Genomic DNA, 23,888 nt, shown 5'->3' with positions numbered 1-23,888 from the left:
ATGTTGCTGGGAAGCAGTTTGTAAGCTATTATTGAAATGTGTTAATTTAGTGGATATCAACTATTCTGGTACACGGGACGTGCGGTGATCTCTTGCCACCCTATTGGTGGCAAAAATGCACGACGCAAATGGATGCTTGCCCAGGCACGAGCAAGGTCATCCGATAACGACATAGTGAGGGAGACTTTGCTTCCTTGAGCGATGGCTTGAAAAGAAGAAGAGTCGGACACGATCATTGGTTAAGCTTTGCTCTGTCTTGAGTCCTTTCCTCTCTCCAAAGGGTTGATCAATATTCTTAGGTGGTCATTTTCGATGGGAAATCAAAGTGGTTCTAGGAACTTTATAATAATGAAAATGTTATGATTATCATATACATTTAATATGACCATCTAAGAAGTTCTAATGAAGAATGTTTTAGTTTACCTTTACAAAAAGAATTGAAATAACTTGTAGGACTAATAACTTTCAATAAGTTAAGATTATTCTAATAAGCTGTCAAATGCTAAGTATCAATATATTTAAATAAGTTTAATTAGTTTCCAAAAAGTTCAACAAAGTCTAGGTGAAAAGAACGTAATCTGGTGTCATGAAAAATTGCTATTAATAAATACAATAGTTGATATATTGAAAAGTAATAAGTAAGTTCATCATAGTTATTTATTATTATGTGAATTTACAATTTGTACGATCATGTTAATAGTAGATTTTTACCAAAAATAAAATTAAATAGAAGCATATGAGGGGAAGACTAGAAGATGCAAACATCCTTATACAAAAAACAAAATTGTCAGAAGAAAACAAAGTGAGTAAATAAAGTGTTTTTACTGGATACTAATTATGAATCTCTTAAATATCTACGAAAACGAAAAAGAATTCATCTGGTATTAGAATTTGTCTTATTAAGAATTGATAACTTCGTGCTTCCGACAATTTGTTTAGATGGAGAACATGTTCACCAAAGACAACGAGAAAACTCGATTGTGATTAAATACTTCAATCAAAACTAACTTTAATCTGTTATATAATATAAATATTCAAAAGAAAATTTTACCTATTATAATTCTTCATCATAACTCGAAGAAAATATAATTGATATAGAGGTGATTGTATGGGCTAGGTTGGGCCGGGTTTTGCCCAAAAATAGTGACCCATTTCAGTCCCAAACTTCAGCAGCGTTCACTATTTTGAGCCGGATCAACATTTCTAAATTTAGGTTGCCCGTAGCCTTTTTTTTGCGCTAATCACGAGTAGAAAAATTTTGCCCAAAACTCGTTACTTTTGGGCCGGACTAGACTAAGGGGGAAAAGTTCGGTGTACGATTTAGATTAGGGCCTAATCCAATCCGATCTGAACAAAATATTGATTTTAATTTTTCAATTCGAATCCAAACCAATTAGAGTTTGAATTTGATCCAATCCAATTCGAATTTTCATAATATAGGTTGGATCCGATCCAAAATTTCATTTTTTTAAAACTCTAGTTTCTCGATAAAATAAATCAAGCATAACGACAACCTTAGTAGATTTAGGAAATGAGGAATTAAGTGTTGTTGGGGTTTTAGGGAAAGAGTTGAAGTGCTACGTCTACTAGGCTATACACTATGTTTTTTTTAAAAAAAAAAATCAGTTAAGCACTTAAGCCCAATCAAGATATATAATATAAAACATATTACTATTTGGTTATATTGAATTTTTGGATCCAATTACCCTAAATCCAATTCGATCTGAAACTCCAAATTTTCAAAATATCTCAATTCAAATCCAGTCCTTAATTCATTTTGGATTGGATTGAATTTTATCCGAATAACTTTTGCCGATAGACCGAACCCAAGTTAACAACCACTAAATTTTCATTACTTCAATAAAATCAACCACAATTTGACATGAGAAAAAGATTTTTATTTTCAAGTATAATTGTCCTTATTTCGGTAATCTAATGAAGGAAATACATCCACGCAATCCAATATAATTTTACAAAAGATATCAAGCTCAACAAATAACAAATTCATTTCTCCTCTATTTTTAGTTTTTTTTGTTGGTGCGAAAAATCATTATTCTTCTCACACCAACTTACTCTACTCAAAAAAAAAAAAAAAAAAAAAAAAAAACTCTTTAGTCTTCGACGTCTTCTTCTCTCTCACCGTTACTCAACCATTATCTCACTTTCTCTCTCCTCTGGTAATTTCACTTTCTCTCTCCTCTTCTTGAAATTGATTTTTTAGGTTTCGGAAATTTTGCAGTAATTCAGTTGAATTTGTGTTTTCTGCGATGAATTTTGCAGGTTATAATAATAATAAGGAGGAAGATTTTGATGAGATAGTGTTGAGTTCATGAGTTGAGACTTTGATTTTTCATTTTTTTTTGTGAGATATTGAAGGTATAACAATGGCGGCTTCAGCTTCTGTTGTTTCTGGTGGTGTTTCGAAACTTCAAATTTGTAATAAGTTGAATAATTTTGGGGAAGAACGTAGTTCGGAAAATGTTGCAATTTCTAGGTCGTTTTCTTCTTCTAACCCTAAGTTTCCGCGATTGAGTCTTCGTCGACCTCCTCTGTGCTCTTCCAAGTGCAGGTACACTTCTTTTTTTAAATAGTAGTAATACATGGTTTTATTACTCGCGTAATTTCATATTGTTATATTGTGGCATTAAATTTCAATGTAATTACTTGTTAGTTTTAGATATTAATGCAATATGAGTAATTAATAACTCCTGTATAAGTGTGCAAATTTCATTTTATGTATGTTTTTTTCTCTTTTCTTGATTCTTTTTGTTATTTGTTTGCGGAACTCTCATACTTTGGAATTGATTACGTTTACTATTTTGGGATATCTAAGAAATACTTTCTCCGTTTCAAAATTGTTGCACCGTTCCCGCTTTCTTGAACGTTAATATCTCTAGTTGCGTATAAGTAAAAATGATAAAAAGTTCATATTTGAAATCCTTGTATTGAGATAACTTTAACAAGATCCCACTTGACTAGGTTTTTTCTTATATAATGGTTAGAAAAAGCTTGTCAAAGTTGTTTCATGAATAGTATCCAGATGTTAAATGGTGCAACTATTTTGAATCGGAGGAAGTAAGTGTCATCTAAGAAGGAGATTGATATATGTACTGACTGGGTAAGCAACCAAGTAGATATAGACGATTAAAAAATTATTAACTATGCTGAGTTGGAATCCACTAATTATTAGTGTATAGGTGGATTGTCTAGTGGGTAGACAAAGTTTTTTCCATCTAAGAAGTAGAAATGGTTTATGATTGGAGTTCTTGGAAGGTGCACTATGTGCGGAGAGTGTGGGAATTGCCCAACATAGTGTTAATGGTTATTGGTATGTTAGTAAAATAGTATCATTTCCTTAATTAAAAGAGGTTGTGATGGAGGGAGTATCAGGTTCGATTGGTTAGACTTGAAACATTTTCAATGGGAAACACAATTGTATTGTTTGGTTATGTTTATTACATGAATGCTTAGATTGGAAAAAGTAGAATATAAATGGAAGGGAAAGGATGGACAAGAGGAGGGAAATAGAAGGTACGGAATAGGGAGGAACATGTTGCATTTCTTACCTAAGAAGGAAAATGTTGTCCATTTTTGGAAGTGTTTTCCTCCCTTTACAAACCAAACGAAGGAAAATGAAAAAAAAAACCCGCCAACCAAACACTCCTTATTATGGAATCAAGGAAGTCCTTTGTGGGAGCTTTCAGATAGGACATGGGTCTCAAGTCGAGGAGGCTTAAGTAGCCATCAGTAAATCTATGGAGGGGAACTTTTTGTTTAGTAGAATGGTAACTAATTAAAGTAGTAACGTCTAAAGACTTATTTGATTGGTGTAATACAAGGTGACAGATGGAATCTAGTTCATTGTAGAAGGCACACTAGTCTTTTATATGTATTGAACCATGACACAACAAAGGGAAAGTATCTGGAAATGAGGACTATGTTAGTCTAAGGATGGTACTCAACAGTCAAAGATGCTTTATATTAGTCTATGGATGTTACTCTATGGAAGCCATTAATTCGAGGTAGCAAAAGCTCTTTCTTGGGCAATATCAAGGTCTATATTTTATTTTAGCAGCGTCAAAGTGATTTTGAGTCATTTGGTAAGAGTGTAAGGCATGTCCTTCACCTAGGAGATCAATCAACCAAGCGTTGAACTAGATGTTTATTTCTGCTTCCTTGTTACATCCGTCATCTTCGTAGTCCATATTGCAATGGAAAATTTTCTAGGAAACATCATATGTCGCAGTATTATATTTAGTTTTGGAGAGAGGTAAACTTATGTTACTAGTAATATTAATTATAGTAAGTGAGATCAAGTGTTCCTCTCACTGTGGGTAGGGGGAGCGGGATTGTGGTGAGTCACTATGGGATGAAAGGATCCAAATGAAGAGGTTAAAAGGACGCAACTTGTTTTTTTTTTTTATAATTGGGGTGGCAACACTATTTTAATATAAGAGACAATATGAGCTAGGCAGAAAAGGGGTGGAAGTCGTGTGTTTTACTTTATAGATCTAGATAGCACTATAAATTTGAAAATATTTTTTTCCTTTTACCATAAATTAACTTATAGGAACTTATAAAGCTTGAAGGGGCTTTGTCCTTATTATTAGATCAATTCGTACTCTCTTAGAGGAGCATGCTACATGTTATTGTCTTTATGAGGTGTCAAAACTATTCGTCTATTCCTTTAAAAAATCTGAACAAGTGAATTTATTGTTGGTGTCTTCTATTAATTTGCTTCGGCCTTCCCTTCAATCTTCTAAAGGACATACTTCAATTTTATCTATCTATTTATTTGTACTGTTGGAGGTCTTTGTTCTGCGTGAACCTGGCTAATTCTGACTTCATGTCCTCTTCCCCTTTTATGATATTTTTCAAGTTGGATATGTGTACCCTATTACTAGACATCATTCTCAGAGACTCTTGTCTGGCTATGGATATTTCAGTTTTGAAATCTTGTAAGTTGGTCAGAAAAGCTTGATACTACCTTGTCAGTGTCTCTGTAAGTAAAAGCTTGTATATGTTCTGCCATTGTAAATCTTTTGTGCTTTTGTGAGTATACAAAATATACTTCTCTTTGTAAAATTGCTCTGATGATGAACCATTGTTTTCCTTGCTGATTCTTCAGTACTTTCTTTTAACATTTATATTCTTTTTTGGGGGCTGGGGGGTAGGGGTGGGGAAAGGGGTCTATTCACGTGCTCTATTACATGTATTTATACAGCCTTCTGAGTTACTGCTGAAGAGTGAAGATAGGGCACTGTGATTTGGGATCTTTCATTCTCTCTGCGTACGTATCTAACATCTATAACCTATCAGCACATAGGATCTCTTCCATGGGTAATGTTCCTATGCATGTTTAAATGTCGCGCTAAGGCATTAATTGTTAAGTGGTGATCGGATATTCAGAAACTGGAAGGATACTATGTGCTTATTGGTAGTTAGAGCTGGATTGGGGATAAGGTGGTCCAATGGTGACTCTTCGGTTTCCTCCATATGTGACACATGATCTACAGTTTGATAGGCAACCGGAGCTCCAGAGTCCAGAGTCCTCAAATTAGAAATACTTTTGAACCTGCTAACTAGTTACGTGTGAAGTGGTTCACAAGTCTGACAACAAAAGGTTCTTGTTGCTGGCTTGTGTTTGTGATCCAGGATATAGTCATCCCTAGGTAGTTTATTGTGAATCTGAGGCTTAAGACATCAATATTTGTATTAGAAACCACTTTAGGAACAGATTGAAGCGAACATGATTTCTTGCTTTGAAATAGGTAGGTGAATAGTTTATGTGAATGTCAAACAATGCCCTCGCTTCATCTCTCTTTCGGGGTGGAGGGGGTCAAATGCCTGATATAATTTGCTTTTAGTTTTTGTGTGTTAACTGAATTATTTCATTGTTGAATATCATTAATCCTGCTTTATATAAATGCTCTTAGAGTTGTAGTCAACGTGCAGGTTACTCCTATCTGGTTTCTTTTTCCAATATAATACTTATTTTTCTTTTCGATCATATGGTTGTAAGGTTGTCAAATGATGGTCGAACAATCGTAACTAGATCACTTAAGATGAGGAATAATCTCTGGAGGCAGAAGGGGTTTATTCTTACAGAGCAGATGCCGTTGGCAACTTTAACCAGAGATAGAATGTACTTGTGCTGCAACCACACTCGTCGCAAAAGTGGTTCATTTGCTAGGAGTTTTAGTTCAAGATTTTCATCAGACATATCAACATTTCCATTGTCGAAGAACGTGCTTGACACTGTATGTGTAAGTAAGCGCCTTTAAAGAACTAATTAATTGTTAGTGAAACTTATCATCTTAGGCTTCCTAAATGTTTGAATATAGTTATGTATTGCATATTTGTGGTGGAATCTAATCATGCATCCATAAGTATTTAACTATTTGATGCTGCACCTACTTTTTACGAGTTGGTGAATTTTTTTCCTGCCTGAATTCATTGAGGGGATATCAAAATGTCAATCAAATGTGGTTTCTGCATGAGTAGTAACATATCAATAGATACTATTTTGCAAATGCTGGCAGCTGGGACTATATCTTGGAATTTGGTTGCCATCCAATGCTCACTGAAATCCAAACATTTTTCAGAATATATATATATATATATATATATATATATATATATATATATATACGATAATTGAAATAGAAAATCTCCAGCAAACGATGCTTATAGCTATCAGGGACTCATCGTTCCTACAATTGAAATATTGCATGGCTTTGAGGTCTGAGCCTTCGAATGACAAACATAGTTTGAACACACTGCATGCCATTCAGGCTGTAAATCAAATCCAAATTGCTTAGGCTTGGGAAGTAGATGTTTGACTGATTAAGCAGCTTAAGAATATGTTTGTGACATTAGTTTCATGTAACTTTAGGCTGATGTCATCATACATGATTTTTTTTTTGCCCCAGTAATCGTTATTTAATATAAATGATTTGCAACGAGATACTCCTTGTTTTCTGGGAAATGATAAAATCACATCTTTTCTGGTACTGTGTTACGGCTTTCAGTTTTCTTGTGCTTATCTTGAGATGGCTTCTGAGCACATTGATTATTTGTGTGTTTTTAGATGAAGCAACATCATGTTCGATGCTCGGCTGTTGGTCCAGATGAACCACATGCAGTTAGCGCAAGTTGTCCGGAGGAAATATCAGAGAAGCCGGGATTGGACTTTCTGGATCTCGAATTAAGAAGAGAAGAAGTAGAAGAATTTTTGAATACCGAACTTCTATCTCACCCCAAGTTATACCGAGGTCAATTGAAAAATGGGCTACGCTACATCATTTTGCCCAATAAAGTTCCACCAAACAGGTACCTGTCACCTATGTCCTATATCATAGGATTTCTTTTCCCCATGTCTTGTTAATCCTTTGATTTTTTGAAGTTACTATATCACTTTGATTAAGAACCTAAGGATACAATCATGACTATCATTAAACTCATGCTACCTAAGTTGTTCTTCAATCGGTCTGAGATTTTAGATGTTATGGGCGAGTGCTCTAATCTAACCCTTTAACTGATCAGAGTGGGGATCTGGGGGAGGTTGCTTGGCTTCTAGGGCCTTCATTTTCATCCCTCCCACATAGTAGGGAGACAGCATCTTACAGCCTGATTTGAGGATGGTGAGGACATCTTGACTGTACGCCATCATGTTCACCATCTAGCACCCCTATGTTTTTTTCTTTGTTTTTCCCCTGCTCAATTATACTCGTAGGCTGTACAACAAATAGGCAGCTTACTATTTATTTTTGTGAAATGGTCTCTTGTCTTTCCTACTACTTTCTTGGCAGACAAGTTGTTCCTATTGAGTGACTAAGGAAGGTGTTATCATTCTGTGGCTAGAAACAGAATTGAAATGGTCTGTAGATGGAGGTGTCTGATTACAACTCACCTAGTTTACTCTTGATTGTCTTTTTCTGTCGCTTATATATGGTGTTCTTAGTGTGACTTGGGTGTGATGGTTTCCAATATCATGTTTCACCCCTTAGACACGCTCAATAATGTTCACATTAGATTCATGACAATTTTGCTCGTATGAAACTTATTGACCTGTAGTTCTACTTCTCCATTCTTCTTTGGTCTTTCTTATTGCTACTATAAGCATGTAGTTCTAACATTTTCTTCTTAATTCTAGGTTCGAAGCACATATGGAAGTTCATGTTGGGTCTATTGATGAGGAGGATGATGAGCAGGGGATTGCACATATGATAGAACATGTTGCATTTCTTGGTAGTAAGAAGCGTGAGAAATTGCTTGGCACAGGAGCAAGGTCTAATGCTTACACAGACTTCCACCACACGGTCTTTCATATTCACTCTCCAACTCATGCAAAGGTTCGTTGCTTTTATCCGTCAGACATTGCCATTTGACTGGGGCATAGTTATTATATGATGGATTTTCAGTTGTTAATCAGGTTTAAATTAAAAATAAAGGAGTTTGCTGCCTCCCTCTTAGCTCCCTTGGCTCTTTTTTTAGGGGTAGACAATAAACTAATTACGGCAGGCACATGATGTAGAAAATCATAAATGGGAAGCATCTTTTTTTGTATTGTATGGATTCTTTCTTTCATCTAAAACTATTATGTCAAAATTTCTATGAGAATGCATGAGACTTCAGACCTCAATAAAAATATTGAAAATCTAATTTCACTTGGAGAACGGCTAAGTTCACTTCCTATACCATACTTCAATTTGATACTTACTATTTTCAAAAATGTGATGCCATCATTTTTTTGTACTGAAATTTATTGATTTCCATATGGAGTTTTCTTATTCTTCTCCTTGTACTAGCTTTGAGCTCCTACTTTTGTTTTGTTTTAAAAATTAATGCATGAAGAGTTGCTTGCTGATACTATAAGGTAGTGCTGATTTGCTAATTGCTAATGAGTTCTGCTGTAGTTATCGCAAACTTTCGAGGGTGTGTGGCAGGAGAAGATACATATGTTTGTACTATAAGTGGAAGCAGCTTGAAGCCTGGGGGGACAAAGAACATATTAGAGAATGATTAGCATATTTGGGGGAAATTTAGCATTAGATTAGTGACTTTGCTGATGTAAGTGATTAGTTCAGAGCATATTTAATTAGAATGCCATATCCACAGGGAAATTGGGTTTGAATTCCCAAATTTCTTACATACTTATCAAACTGCTAAGCTCCCAAACACATATGCTATATGCTAATTGCTATTTGCCAATAAGGCCTTGGTAACATATATATGCAATTATATATACTGATATACACACTAACTGCATATTTGTGGTTGTTGTTAGGACTCTGATGGTGACTTGCTGCCTTCCGTACTTGATGCTTTAAATGAGGTAATAATCGAAATTGTGGCACAATATGCCAAAATTTAACCGTATATCTTTTCCACCTTGTAAGCAACTTCATATAGTCTTTGATAGATTAAGTAAAGATACTTCTTATGTCTTTTCATGCAGATAGCTTTCCACCCGAAATTTCTTGCGTCTAGGGTTGAAAAGGAAAGGCGGGCAATATTGTCTGAACTTCAGATGATGAATACTATAGAATATCGTGTTGATTGCCAGGTGTGTTCAGGTGGCTCTGGTTTTTGGATACTTTGTGTTTGCTTGTACTGTTTTTTTTGTTTGTTTACAACATTACTGACTCCTCAGTGTAATTCATTTCTTTTTATTTAGCTGCTTCAACATTTGCATTCAGAGAACAAATTGAGTGGAAGATTTCCTATAGGATTAGAGGAGCAGATCAAGAAGTGGGATGTTGATATAATAAAAAAATTCCACGACCGCTGGTACTTTCCTGCAAACGCAACTCTGTACATTGTCGGGGATATAGATAACATCTCGAAGACTGTTTACCAAATTGAGGTAAGAGGTGAATGCCTGAGTTGCTTGTGTTTTTGTTGGTGCCTTCTCTAATTATGGGTTTCATGTTACTCTTTGTGATTAAAATGTAGGCTGTATTTAGCCAGACTGGATCTGAGAATGAGACAGTGGCTTCCCCACCTCCAACACCTAATGCGTTTGGTGCGATGGCTAGTTTCCTAGTGCCTAAACTCTCTGCTGGCCTTGGAGGAACTTCTCAAGATAAGGCATCAAGTTCTGACCAGTCAAAAGTTACTAAAAAGGAAAGACATGCAATACGTCCTCCTGTCCGGCACAATTGGTCTCTACCTGGAAGTGGTCGTGTATCTGACCCTCCCCAGATATTTCAGCATGAGTTGCTTCAGAATTTTTCATTTAATATGTTCTGCAAGGTAAGGAAAGCATATTGTCTGCTACTTAATATTTTAAGAGTTGTGTGAAGCTTGTTTATTTCTTACTGGTTAACGTATTTGTCTGTGAGTTTTTGGCTTTTGGTGTTTGCTCTGTTCCTGTTGTATCAGTGTTCGAACTCTATTGTTGAGCAATCAGATAACTTAAACCCTTGTGCATAAATTGAACTGCTCCACCTGTTTTATTCCCAAATGAATAATGCTTGTATGTCTAAAAGATAGACCCAGTACCTCTCTCCATGAACCACTGGAGTCTCTTGGCATAAAGGTTGTAGTTTAATCATGCGTTCATGTCTTCCCCATAAGATATCTGGAGAGTGGAGATTGGGAGGGAAATTGGATAGGCTAGAATAAATTAGAAATTTTATCTTCACCATTTTGAAGTTGGCGAATCCATTTTTGTTAAGAAATTGGTCAAAGTGGTGTTTGCTTCATTAAAGGAGGGTGGAGTAGCTGCATTTTATTTTAAATATCAGTGGACCATTTGCTGTTGGCATATAATTTTTCATTTTTCTCAATCTTCACTTGTAGGATAGATTTTGAAAGAAAAAGTCATTGTTAGCTTTTAGTTCGTATTCCTGGTCATCCTACTTCTCCTTACACTTTCACATTCTGTTGTGTCGTTGCAGGTTCCGGTGAATAAAGTCCAGACATATGCTGATTTACGGAATGTACTAATGAAGAGAATTGTTCTTTCTGCCCTGCATTTCAGGATTAACACCCGATACAAGGTGCATTGATCTAGATATAGTTTGCTGTTTCATTTCACGCGCATGAATTTGATTTCTATGATCTCCTTTGAAATGTTGTCATTGTATATATGCTTCTAAAATAATTATACAAGTGTTGTCTGTATAGCAAGGTATATCTGAGTTCTTTATGTTATTTATCTGTGCATTTGCAGTGCTCTTAGACTTTGGCATAGTACATTGTATTGAACAACAGTAAGAGCAATGCTTCTTTGATTATTTACGCTCTAAAGCTTTTGAAATTGTTTAGCCTCAAGAAAGGAGTTGAATTGTCTTTTGTGTAATGAAGAATGTATTCTTTACTTGAAACTGAAATCAAGCTCTTCTTGCTTCATATTAATTGTTTCATATTTGGGCTTTTTGTCTCTCTCTCTTTTTTTTTTCTTCCTTTTCTTCTCTTTTATTGTTTGTTTGTCTGACAGTGTCTAACCAATGTCCTTCAAATTGTATCTATTTTTGGCTAATGTTGTGCATTAGTATAGCATTAGGAAAAAGTTGCTTCGAATTCGTTCTTTGTGCCCCCCATATCTCAGCTACATTGTTGAAAATATGCAGAGTTCAAATCCCCCTTTCACCGCAATTGAGTTGGACCACAGTGATTCTGGAAGAGAAGGTTGCACAGTAACCACTCTTACAGTTACAGCAGAACCTAAAAATTGGCAAAATGCAATCAAAGTTGCAGTTCAGGAGGTTTGTGTTCTATTATTTAAGATTAGCCATGGAACTGTGTTTATATTTCTTTGCTGCAAGGAATATTATTCAGTAATATTTGCTCTGATTGCAGGTCCGTAGGCTGAAGGAATTCGGTGTGACAAAAGGTGAATTAGCTCGATATAGGGATGCTTTGCTGAAAGATAGCGAGCATTTGGCCGCGATGATCGATAATGTGCCATCTGTGGACAATCTGGATTTCATTATGGAAAGTGATGCATTAGGACACAAAGTAATGGACCAGTTACAAGGTCATGAGAGTTTGGTTGCTGTTGCTGGAACAGTTACCCTTGAAGAGGTACTTTATGTCTTATCTGTCCTAAATTGAGGGTCTATGTTCGATCTTCATACATATAAAGAAAGAAAGTAATTTTTCTTTTTGTTAATGTAGTGGGCTTGGGCCGGGGCCCTACTGCCAGGTGATCCCCAGCCCAGTGGAAGCCCAATTTGTGAGAAAGGGGGAGGGAGGTAAACTCCTCACAAATGCAGAGGTGGGATTTAAACTTTGGACCTCCAAGTTACCTAGTGGAATTCCTAAATCCTACCACTAAACCAAGTAAGACAAAAGTAATATAAATGGGAAGATGTGTTAATTGCGTGGGAAATTTTATAAGTGGGTCCAAAAGACAATTTTCAGACCAAGAAAAGGCATTATTGTACTTCCAATTTCAGGGGCAGTATCGAGTATCATATATAACTAATCTGTTTCTGATCTGCTGTCCTTGATTTGCTTTATTCGTTCATTTCCATGCACTTATCTACATTGATGTATGAGGTGTACAGATGACATGAATTGAAGTATGTAAACTTTAAATTGACAAGAGGATTGCTAGAGACCTTACAGAATCATGGGTGGGAGTGGGACATAATATGGTGTGGGAGCTTGAGGATTGAACAGCTAATGGATTATTGGCTTACTGGCTTACAGTTTCTGGGGTAATTAGAACCTATAAGTCTTAGGTGTTGGAGAATTCTGCACAACATAGCATACATAAAACTTTTGGGTAACACCCTGATTTTTTTGACACCCCTTTTTGGGTTGTACCAAATATTATTTACGCGTCCATTTTGGGTTAAAGATAACAATCTGAAGACATTTGTTACTCTTCAGTCTTCACCATAACCACATCAATTTTCTCTTTCCAATGCAGTACGCTTTCTTATTCTTTTTTCTCTGTTCAGTTCTAATTAATTAATCTTCAAGTCAAGCTCACACGTGAAGAAAATTTAGGGATGGAAAGTCAGGATTTTATCACTGGTGGGGCAATTAATATTGGTGTAGTAGATGGCTAAATGAGAATTAAGTGAACCCCCTCATCTTCATCATGTCATAATTTTTGGGGGAGGTCTGATAGGGGTGAAAGTCGGTTTTCAGTCAATATTGAATTTGATCTTGGCTATACATCATTAGTTCTTTGCCATAGTATTGGAGTGCTTTCTATTCTTACTGCATGTTTGAGAGTATCCTGGTTCATTAATGCATGTGGGTTGTTTGGTTATTCTGCAAGCATGTTGTGATGCAGCATCTAGGAGAGGTTATGAGATCCCACTATGGTTGTATCTTACCCATAATTGAGGGTTGGATGGAGAAGGAATCCAGAATAATATTTTGTGCTGGCTGCTTGTTAATATTGTTGCTTTACTTATCAAGGAAATGGTGTAGCTACACGACACTGACGCTTTTGTCCTGTCCTTCAAACTTGCATATCCATATTTTGTAGTAATTGTTAAAACTATCTAAGACTAATTCTTGCTATTGCTCACAGGTCAATTCCATTGGTGCTGAAGTGCTGGAATTTATTGCTGATTTTGGGAAACCAACTGCCCCTGCTCCTGCGGCAATTGTTGCTTGCGTTCCTAAAAAAGTGCATATTGATGGAATTGGTGAAACTGATTTCAAGATATCACCCAGTGAGGTATCTGAAGCTATAATATCAGGATTGAAGGAACCTATTGAGGCTGAACTAGAGGTGCAATTCTTTGAAAGATATTGTCATACCTCTTGAAATTCACTATGTCTTATTTGTAAATTCATTTCTTTTATTTGCTTCTGTTTTTTTCCCCAGCTTGAGGTGCCAAAAGATCTCATAACTTCGTCTCAGCTACAAGAACTAAGATTGGTACGCAACCCATCATTTGCACCACTGGGCGCAGAACTAGATGGTACTAAGCTTTATGATAAAGAGACGGGGATCACTCAGCGTCGTCTTTCAAATGGTATTCCAGTAAATTACAAGGTATAACTTTGCCAGGTTCATTTTAGCATGATCTTTCCATAAACAGAAACTGTATTTTGTGTGTGTGTGTGTGGATGCGTGACTATATATATAAAATCTTTCCTAAGTACTATAAGGCTACAAGCATCTTGATTAAGTGTATCAGATCATGCATTTTGGCTCTGTTACTATTATTCTAGGTAATTTGGATGCGTACACAAAGTATCGGCTTACATTTGTGTACTTGTTTGAGTTTGTTCTGAAAATCAGGCTTCTTTTTGTGGCAATATTCTTCCATAACATATTGTATGAAGTATGAACTTTGCATAACATATTGTATGAACTATGTAGTGTACTGTGTTTCAAAATGCTTGACGTCTCAAAGAATGAGCGCATTCATGAGTAGCAAAGCTTCTGGTGGCCAAGCGTCATTCTCACACTGAATTACATTATATTAGGCTTTTGTGCACCTGCTTGAACTTTTGGAAGGTGAAATACAGAAAAGAAAGAAATTGAGAGTAGAGAACAGAGAAAAGACTAATAGTTGCAAGTCATAATTTGAATCTGTTTGGTGAAATTGGATTGTCTATGTTGTAAATGCTTTGTTGTCTCCGTCTTTTGATAGTTCCTTCCAGCACCTGCTTTGTTTTCTGTTCGATTATAGCTGTCTGCATTAGTTGCTGCAGTTTTTTCTTCTCACTTTCATGTGCTTGACTGTAATTTCATGATAGATCTCAAGACATGAAAGCCAGAGTGGTGTCATGCGGCTCATAGTTGGTGGTGGACGAGCCATGGAACGTTCAGATGAAAAGGGGTCTGTTGTTGTTGGAGTTCGGACTCTCAGTGAGGGTGGTCGTGTTGGTAACTTTTCTCGAGAGCAGGTAAAGTTCATCTTGCATCTGTGATTCAAATAAATGCTTCAAGGACATTGATTTTTCTGAGTGCCACTTAGATGTGTTTTGGTCTTTTTAAGTTGCTTATACTTTGCAAGTAATTGTGCTAGCAAATGCTGCTCTTGATGTCTTTAGAGGACTGAGTAAATCCAATTAAGTAGTATTTCTTTTTGTAGTAAGCCAGAAAAAATTACTAACTAGCAAATGCTGCTCTTGATGTCTTTAGAATTTTATTGATTACTATGTTTCATGCCCCAATCTGTCTACATGTTCGTTAGTATAATTTCGGTCGATTTCTATTCATAGTTAGTAATTGTTACTCAAATGTTGATCTTGCTATTGGCAGGTAGAGCTTTTCTGTGTAAATCATCTGATTAATTGCTCGTTGGAATCCACTGAGGAGTTTATATGCATGGAATTCCGTTTTACGCTGAGAGACAACGGAATGCGTGCTGCCTTCCAGTTACTACACATGGTTCTTGAGGTACTTATAATAGTCCGTGACAACTACCATGCATCCAGTCTAATTTCCTTGTTCTATGAATTTATGTAGTTTACTACCTGGACTTAGAGCTTGCTTATCTGTGCTGGGAGCATTGAACTTGTTTGCTTTGAATATCGATGATCTACTCTAGATTGGTTAGGGCAATGCCATATTCATCTAAACCTGTTCAGACATTGTTGTTGGCTGGATTCATACCAGTGGTGTCGTTTTGAAGATGTCTGAAAATTTATATGCTTACTACTTCAGTCTTACGTCCACGACTGAGTATTTCCACGCCGAGTCGTCTGGTCGTAAGAAAGTAAGATGACAAAATATCAATCAGTTCTATAATTGTGATCAGCGATTGTAGCATTTGATTAACATATATAATCAAGGATATCTCTTTCTTCATTATACTGAACAGAAGTCTATAACTCAAGGTCTTCCAGTTAGGTTTATGCACTGTTGATTATGCTCTTAAGTAACCTGCGTTTGTAAATTTCAACTATATAACTAGACTTCCTTAATTAGGATTCGTACACCGCTGTATTATCGCCATACTCTGTGGTCTTCAGTTGTCAGCATTTAACACCAGAAAAGTTAGGTTCATTTTCCAATGGGCAATACTTGGATTAAAAATCCTGCTAACAGATACTCATCAATCGTTATGCTGCTATATTGCTTTTAAATTCTCAAATGCCTATGACTTGGGATGAACAATATTTTTTCTTTGCTGACATGCAGCATAGTGTCTGGCTGGATGATGCGTTTGATAGAGCAAAGCAATTATACTTGTCATATTATCGGTCAATTCCCAAAAGCTTAGAGCGTTCGACAGCACATAAGCTTATGCTAGCAATGTTGAGTGGAGATGAACGTTTTGTCGAGCCTACACCAGAATCACTGCAGAAGTTAACATTACAGTCAGTAAAGGAGGCTGTAATGAATCAGTTTGTGGGTGATAATATGGAGGTATTTACTCCCTTGGCATCAAATTTGAATACGTACTATCTGAAAAGTCCTTAAGTTGTTTCCTTCTATCTCAAATAATCAGGTCAGTGTTGTTGGAGACTTCTCAGAAGAAGAGATAGAGTCTTGTATTCTTGATTACCTTGGTACGGTTACAGCAACTCGGGATTTTGAAAAGAAGATCTGTGACGCTGTCTTCTTTCGCCCACCATCAGATATGCAATTTCAGCAGGTAAGATGAAAACGTGAGAGTTCTGATAATCTTATACCAAAGTTCATTAAAAAATGCTTATATTTTCTCACATTACCTTGCTATAAAGTTTGGCAATAGTCGTCTGCGTGCATTGATGATACTTTCGTTTTGTCACTTAACTGTATTCTATCCTATTTGCAGGTTTTCATAAAAGACACTGATGAAAGAGCTTGTGCTTATATTGCTGGCCCTGCACCAAACCGATGGGGCATCACAGTTGATGATGTCGATCTTTTTGAATCCCTTCACAATGGTATGACTCATTTTATCTGTTGGTCTACATTTGTTTGCTGTGTTGCTGTCATTTTACTTGGTTGAATCTATGATAGCAAGAATTCTGTTCAAAGATATTTCATGGATGCTCTAATTGGTGCTCCTATATAATAGTTTACTATCAGTTTAGGCTAAAATACTGCCGAACCAGTATCCCTCATTGTTTAACCTTTCATATCTTGTCAACAAGGATACTACTGACCAACGTACGACCATCAAGTGTATATCCTGTTGTGACAGTTCAAGTGTGAAATTGGTGTTACATTAGCTGATAAGCATCAACTTCCAATTTTCCTGATACCTCTATTGGAGCTTCTGCCTTGGCAGGGAGTGGGGGGGCTCCAATGTTGCAGCCTTAGTGCCTTACCCTTGTGTCAACACTGAACAGATAGGTTGTTCTCAACTGTCCCAATATCTTATATGAAACTACTGTTTATACTTCACAGTTATAAAGAAATGCAGGTAGTTCAATGAGCCTTATTAATTTAGTCCATTATATCCCAGAAGTCAAATAATATTATATGTTTGACTACACTGAAAATGTGCATACTGTAGATGGAACTATGGAAGTATTTGCTGTCAACTTTTATAGTTGTAATATAGATGATTTAGCTATCCTCTGAGGTAGTGTACTTTCTTATATGCTGCAAAGGCACTTGAACTTATCAATTAGTGCATTTTCTATTGGGTTTACCTTCTAGTACTAAGAGCCATGAGTTGACTTGTCAGTGAATCTTATTTGAAGATTCATGTGCATTTTACTTTCAGTATATAATTCTTTTTGTACCCTACTGTGTACGTGGTGGACCGTTGGCTAGTATTTAGGTTTTCTTAATATATTTCTTTGTTACTTATCCGCAAAAAGGGTGTTTATCTTATACCCCCTTATGACTTTCTTGTATAGGTGAGCTATCAAACTCCGAGAACTCCAATGATGTAAAGAAGCTACAGAGCAAAATTCGAGGCCATCCGCTGTTCTTTGGCATCACGATGGGGCTGTTGGCAGAGATTATAAATTCCAGGTAACTTTCTGGACAAGATCGTCAAATCTTTGTTGAGAAAATTGTGCTCATCTTTCTAGATACACGCTTGAAATCAATTGTTGCAGACATGTCAACATGCTCTGGCAGCCGGCTTCATTGTTGTTTGTCATTGCCTTGTCTCATATACTTTCTCCTGAATGATTTATTTTTTGAAAGTGGGGCTTATTGATGAATGATGATGTTTCTCTGGCTAAATGGCACTTATTTGTTTTCTCCAAGGCCACTAAAATAATATGATTCTGATAAACCTAGTGGGAGTTGGATTCTTTCTTATATGTACAACAGTCAATCTGACCCCTGTTCTCCCTGCTGTAGTAATCATTTTCCTTTTACAGAATATTAGAATTTAGAAGTCTCAGGTGAAAGATCAAAGACTTGCTGCCTTATTGTCCCTGTGGTCCCCTAATGAAATCCAGCCTGACTACAGTGTCTCTTGTACCAGAACATGTTCTATAAAGTGGATCAGCCCTCATGTTGTTTTGCTGATGCTATAACTCTTAGATGATCACATCTTATTCTGAGGACCTGTAGGAAATATTAGCTACTATATTAGCTGGTGGCTTGAATTGTAAATTTTTTTCTTTTTGAGTTAAGATGGTTCGAGTAGTTATTGGTCATTATGTACTTCTTTGTTGCTGTCAAGTGTTTCTTGTTAGCTAGATGTTAGTAGTTCAAACTTAAAAGGGATACTCTTTGCTACAACAAGTGTTTCGATTAGCTGATGTATGTGACTATTATGTATATTGATATACGTGGAAATAAGCTTAATATCATAAGTCTAAACAGATGATTTACTATGACTTTATGACAGGAACTTTTTAAAGATAGGGTCGCAATTACTTACACTTGGATATTTCTCTTCTTTGTTAAAACAAGTATCTTTTGAGGTCATGCACAGAGGTTAAACAATTGTTAGTTGCATTTGTATCTATTAGTGATACTCCTTCGTTGTCATCTAATTGAAGTACTTTTGAGTTTTGACTTTCACGCTCTCCAACACACTACTTCTACCATAGATATCTTTATTTTTCTATGAGTAGAATACAAAAAGTTGATATTATGAAATTATACATTGAAGTAGATGCGATATTTGCATACTAACATTTAAAAGTACATGTTAATAAGAAGTACAATTAAGGGTAGTATACTAGTATCTTAATAGTTTAAAAAGTAGAAATGTTGAAACTTGCAATGAAAAAGAAGTGGAGGAACTATGATATGTGTTTCTAAAATTGATAAGTAACATTGAGCTGACACTCAATATGGCACAGAAGGTTGGAGCATGTCAGTACATAACGTCCATAGGAACATAGGAGGATATCCTCTAGGGCAATGGTTCTTCCAACATTGTTCCATACTGAACATAGTTTTCATCCCAGGACTCTAGCTAATATATTCAATAGACTTGCTCAGTAACGTAGCATCCTCTGAAGAATAATCAAAATCTGTAAAAATGATTGAGGCTCTAGAATGGAAAAAGTAAGTTGCTGGGAATCCAAAACTACCCTATTGAAATTGTGATTTTGCAGAGCTTTACCTTCGAAAGAACAAATCAACCTAGACAGAATATATTCTTTATAATGCTTCCTCTGTTTTTTTTTAGATGCCTTTGTGGTGAGTGGATTAAAATAATCAAATGTTGCATTTAAAAAAAATAGTGATAGTATTAATTAATCTCAGTTTCTTATATAGGAGCAAAAGTCATATTTGCTATCAAATGTTTTGGGGGTTAAAAGATCAACTCCTTAAACAAAAAGAACTCTGTCAATGGATTTAATTGCTAAAGAAGAAACGATGTGTGCTTGAACCCCCAGGTTAGCTAGTTCAATCGTGATCTAAACTACTAAGGAAGGTGATGTATCAGAAAGAGCCACTTAGCTTTTTCACCCCTATCAAATGTATTTACTGCAAGCATAATCATGTTATGCTGGTTCCAATGCTTATCATGTTCCATTGTTGGTGGAAACTTAATTACCTTTTGTGGAAGACGGTTGATGTTTTGTGATTTTGGATTATTTGTGGTATGGATATGTTGGTCTTCAGACGCTTTATACCTTAAATTAATGTACACCATGCGAGGACAAGGCACACTTTCTGGTTCCTTGTTTTCCATTTCTTATTCTTTTCGTGATTTAGGGAGAAACCTTTATGTAGTTTCGGTGTCTATCTTTGATTTGTGTCACCAACTTTTTGTTTGTTTGGTCACCTTTACAGGCTTTTCACGACAGTCAGGGATTCTCTGGGTTTGACATATGATGTGTCTTTCGAATTAAACTTATTTGATAGGCTAAATTTTGGGTGGTATGTGATCTCTGTGACATCAACTCCTGGAAAGGTATGGACTCAGCACAATGCACCCCTTCCATGTTATGGATTTTTTGTTTTGAACTTCTACTAATATAAAATATTTCCAGGTACATAAAGCTGTTGATGCTTGCAAAAATGTGCTCAGGGGGTTGCATAGCAACAGCATTTCTCCGAGGGAGCTAGACAGGGTTAGTACTCTATAGACGTAACAAAGTGATCTTCTGTAAGCTTTAATCCATGGTCTAAACCTTCTTTTCTACAGAAATTGGTTTTTTGAGGGTCGGACAGGGGGTTGTATTATACAGTTAGATTGGAAGAACTTTAGGGAAGGATTGATCACAAAGGCATGTTGATTATTATCAGATGTTTGAGCCATGTCTCAGTATTGTTGTTTTGACTTATAGAACATTTGGCTAGGAAATCTATTTTTCGTTACTTCTACATCATATGATAAATTGGTATAATTTTTCGTTTTGTTCCTACATAATTCCCTTTACGGCTAGCTTTTTCTTTATTGCCATGATACCACTCTTATCTGCTGTTTTCACCATCTCTACCACTTCCATCAATGACTATTGACTTGACTAATGATTTTCTGAAGCGAGTATGTACTTACGTATGATCAAGCATTCAAGATGAACAGCATAGGTACTAAAATAGCTAATCAATAATCAAATACATGCAATTATAGAGCATATATGGTTGACCCTCTCTCGCTCTCACTCCTTTTTGTCACTCATGTGCATTCTGAGAATAGTAAGGGTCTGAGAGAATGTCTTCTTTAATCCCATTGTTCCCTTTCATCTGGCCATCTGGTTGTGGTTTCTGCTTGTCCTGGGTCACATCTGCTGTTCTGGCATGTCTTTTGTTTGCCTTCTTTTGGTATTTGACTTCTGTTGTTGGTCTTGTTATCAATGGCGACTAAAACCCATTTAATGAAATTAATCTATAGGCAAAGAGAACCTTGTTGATGAAACATGAAGCTGAGATCAAGTCAAATGCGTACTGGCTTGGGTTGTTGGCTCATTTGCAAGCACTTTCTGTTCCAAGGAAGGTAAAATTGCCTTTATATACCATTCCGCATCCTCTGCTTCTTCCTTCTCTTATGCAATTTGTTTCGTGTCCTTATGTCTCTTAAAGATCTAATATAACTTGAGCTCTGCTCTTTTCCTCCCATTTGATATACCTTCAGGACTTATCATCCATTAAACACCTAACCTTCCTCTATGAAGCTGCCACTATAGAAGATGTATATGTTGCCTACGAGCAATTGAAGGTGGATGAGAATTCCTTGTATTCATGTATTGGTATTGCTGGAGCACATGCTGGAGAAGAAATTTCAGGTGATAAGATCTGGTTGCTTTCATTTTAGTTATACAAAAAGTTCTCTCTTGGAGGGTGGAAAGGGGGGATTGGGTTTCCATTAGTTAGGAATATGTATTTCTATCCTTGGATGAAAATTGTTGACATCCACGACATTGCAGGGTGTCGTTGCAAACGTAAAACTGAGTAGTTTCATCAATATTCTTTAATGCATATTCTCTTAGCTTGTGATTGGTTTTGTATAGCTGTTGTGGTAACTCTAAGACTATTATTTGATCTATAGATGCAGCTTCTTTGGTTGTTGAAGAACCTTTTGGAGGGCATCAAGGAGGTTTGCCTGTGGGACGTGGGCTATCAACGATGACACGACCAACTACGTGAAATCAGTCGCTTAAGTAGTTGATTTGAGATTCATTGGTCTCTTGGCCTTATTTAGGTATAACTACTTTTCTGGCATTCTTCTTATCCATGATACAACTGGTTGAAATACTTTTTATGATCTTCCCTCATATACCTAGTCTTCTGGTCTCAATCTATTGTTAGTATGGTAGTAGTCTAAACTCTATATCTAGTTCATATATTCAGAAAACCTATCTCCTTGAGTCCTTCTGGTGATTTTGCTTACTGTTCCATCGATGATTAGTTGGACATTGTGGACTTTCTACTTGGTGCCTGTATCAACTTGTGGCTGTCTAATATGTGGGCCATTCAAAACGGCCTCTAATTTGTGTTTCCATCTTGAGTCCTTGTCCCTGCGGAAAATGCATGAAATTGTATATAGATGCTCGCAGTGAGCTGTAGATTATGTCAGTCTAAAACATACTTGGTTGATATGGTGTTTCTTATGGCTGAATCGACATGCTTGATGTGCTGGGAATGGGAAGTGTGAGGACGATGAGGCCAAGATAAGATTTTATTAATTTTGCTTTAACCAATTTAACCATATGAAGTATGTTTTTGGAGAATTTAACAAGTTGGAAAGAAGAGTAGGGGAAAAACTGGGATTTCTTCTTTGACCCTATATTAACTTGCCACAAGGTTACAGTATTATACTAGTATGCTCATGATGGCCAAACTAGTAGAAGTTACTAGTGGAAAAACCTATACTTGTAACACGCGAAACCAAGCCTTTGTGATGGTTTAACCCGTTGCACATGGAGGTGTTACGAATATGAACTTTTCCTTAATGTTATCAGGCCTGCGTGTTACGAAATGGTAGACTGTTGTTTATCTGTCACATGATAAGTTGATAACTTGCTCAGCTTAATATCTCTTGTTATGTATGTCAGGTACAAGGTGTTCTATAGAAGTGGAAATTTGTGCAACTGCTGAATTATCGGTTGCTATATATCAAATGATAAATGCTCACTCAAAGTTGATTTGAATGGAAATTATTTGAAGGACAGAACTGCTTGATGCCAAAGGAAGTGCATTCGAACAAAAAAAAAAATGTTTCGAATGTGGCTTGGTTTAATAATCTTCCTCAAACTCTACATATAATGTATAATCTTTACAGGAATTTGAAGGAGGTTTAGTGTTCACATTGTAGGCTTTATATTGGGTTATTATAGTGTTGTATTTCCTTTAAAACATAAAGATATTGGGTTACTGTAGTTAGAGGTACAATCAATCTCTTGTAATTTTGTATTCATTACAGCATTATACTCAATCCTGATTATTTTTTTGTTGTAATCTTCAGGATTGGGTGAAAGAATAATCATGTGATAACATGTAATAATTTTTTTCCCAATGTATATTAAACTTCATTCTTTTTTGATTATATCATTATTCTTTCTCAATCTTTATCTTTTATGAAACATAGAGAAACGAAGAATTTGAATGTTAAAGTAGCTTCTTTTGCTTCTGCAAGGTAGGGAGCAGATATATACATCTAATAAATTCGACCTACAGATTTATTGTTGCTTCTTTGAATCTTATAATTTTATAATTTCGTTTGAAGATGAAAGGATTTGGAAGCAGAAGTTTGGAGTTAAAGGAGAGAAGTTTATGGCGTTTCAAATGATAATAAAGTTGGTGTGTGCCATAACATATTTGCATTAACGTTCGTAATGAACAAGAAATAATAGGTGTATGATAGAGAAAATTTAAAAGGTCCAATGAAACTATGTAAAATAAAAAAATTATAAATAGTATGATGTAGAATTTAAAAGAATACAAATATTGTACATAAAAACACTATTTCTTCTTATGTAGATTGGATGTCATACTTAGATAGTATAATAAACTTAAACTAGTTATCGTTGTCTTAATTATGGTTATTTTAATTATCGAGCACAATTTTTTTTTTACTAATAGATGTGATTATAAATAGGAATAAATAAAGTTTAACGAAACATAACATAAGTCAATTTTCTTATTTCCATAATCTAAG

At 35.9% G+C, this 23,888-nt stretch overlaps 1 protein-coding gene across 2 annotated transcripts; it reads left to right on the top strand.

The window, feature by feature from the left end:
- The first annotated feature begins 1,995 nt into the window (after positions 1 to 1,995).
- LOC104894714 (stromal processing peptidase, chloroplastic) lies at positions 1,996 to 23,276 on the top strand. Of its 2 annotated transcripts, none has more exons than XM_010681006.4 (26): positions 1,996 to 2,177; positions 2,281 to 2,569; positions 6,023 to 6,266; positions 7,091 to 7,332; positions 8,156 to 8,354; positions 9,290 to 9,337; positions 9,461 to 9,568; positions 9,680 to 9,868; positions 9,958 to 10,257; positions 10,905 to 11,006; positions 11,580 to 11,714; positions 11,809 to 12,033; positions 13,502 to 13,705; positions 13,802 to 13,972; positions 14,683 to 14,832; positions 15,191 to 15,328; positions 16,073 to 16,300; positions 16,383 to 16,529; positions 16,692 to 16,803; positions 17,728 to 17,845; positions 20,081 to 20,201; positions 20,281 to 20,361; positions 21,126 to 21,227; positions 21,366 to 21,516; positions 21,786 to 21,932; positions 22,786 to 23,276. In XM_010681006.4, exons 2-25 carry the CDS (start codon positions 2,385 to 2,387, stop codon positions 21,875 to 21,877), a joined length of 3,792 nt encoding a protein of 1,263 aa, XP_010679308.2. In that variant the 5' UTR covers positions 1,996 to 2,177; positions 2,281 to 2,384; the 3' UTR covers positions 21,878 to 21,932; positions 22,786 to 23,276. The 2 variants fall into 2 exon arrangements, with proteins under 2 accessions (XP_010679308.2, XP_010679307.2); XM_010681005.4 differs by having other exon boundaries at positions 2,009 to 2,177; positions 21,780 to 21,932.
- The last annotated feature ends 612 nt before the right edge of the window (positions 23,277 to 23,888 follow it).

Source organism: Beta vulgaris, chromosome 5 (assembly GCF_026745355.1).
Source record: "Beta vulgaris subsp. vulgaris cultivar EL10 chromosome 5, EL10.2, whole genome shotgun sequence".
In the NCBI taxonomy this organism is placed as follows: domain Eukaryota; kingdom Viridiplantae; phylum Streptophyta; class Magnoliopsida; order Caryophyllales; family Amaranthaceae; genus Beta; species Beta vulgaris.
The sequence above is the reverse complement of the archived record's forward strand: the minus strand, read 5'-3'. Positions and strand labels throughout refer to the sequence as shown.

Excerpts from the sequence above, each read along its gene's own strand:
- LOC104894714 (XM_010681005.4), top strand. The coding sequence starts at position 2,385 with ATGGCGGCTTCAGCTTCTGTTGTTTCTGGTGGTGTTTCGAAACTTCAA. Across the intron at positions 6,267-7,090 it reads ACGTGCTTGACACTGTATGT|ATGAAGCAACATCATGTTCG; the intron begins GTAAGTAAGCGC and ends GTGTGTTTTTAG. Across the intron at positions 9,869-9,957 it reads AGACTGTTTACCAAATTGAG|GCTGTATTTAGCCAGACTGG; the intron begins GTAAGAGGTGAA and ends ATTAAAATGTAG.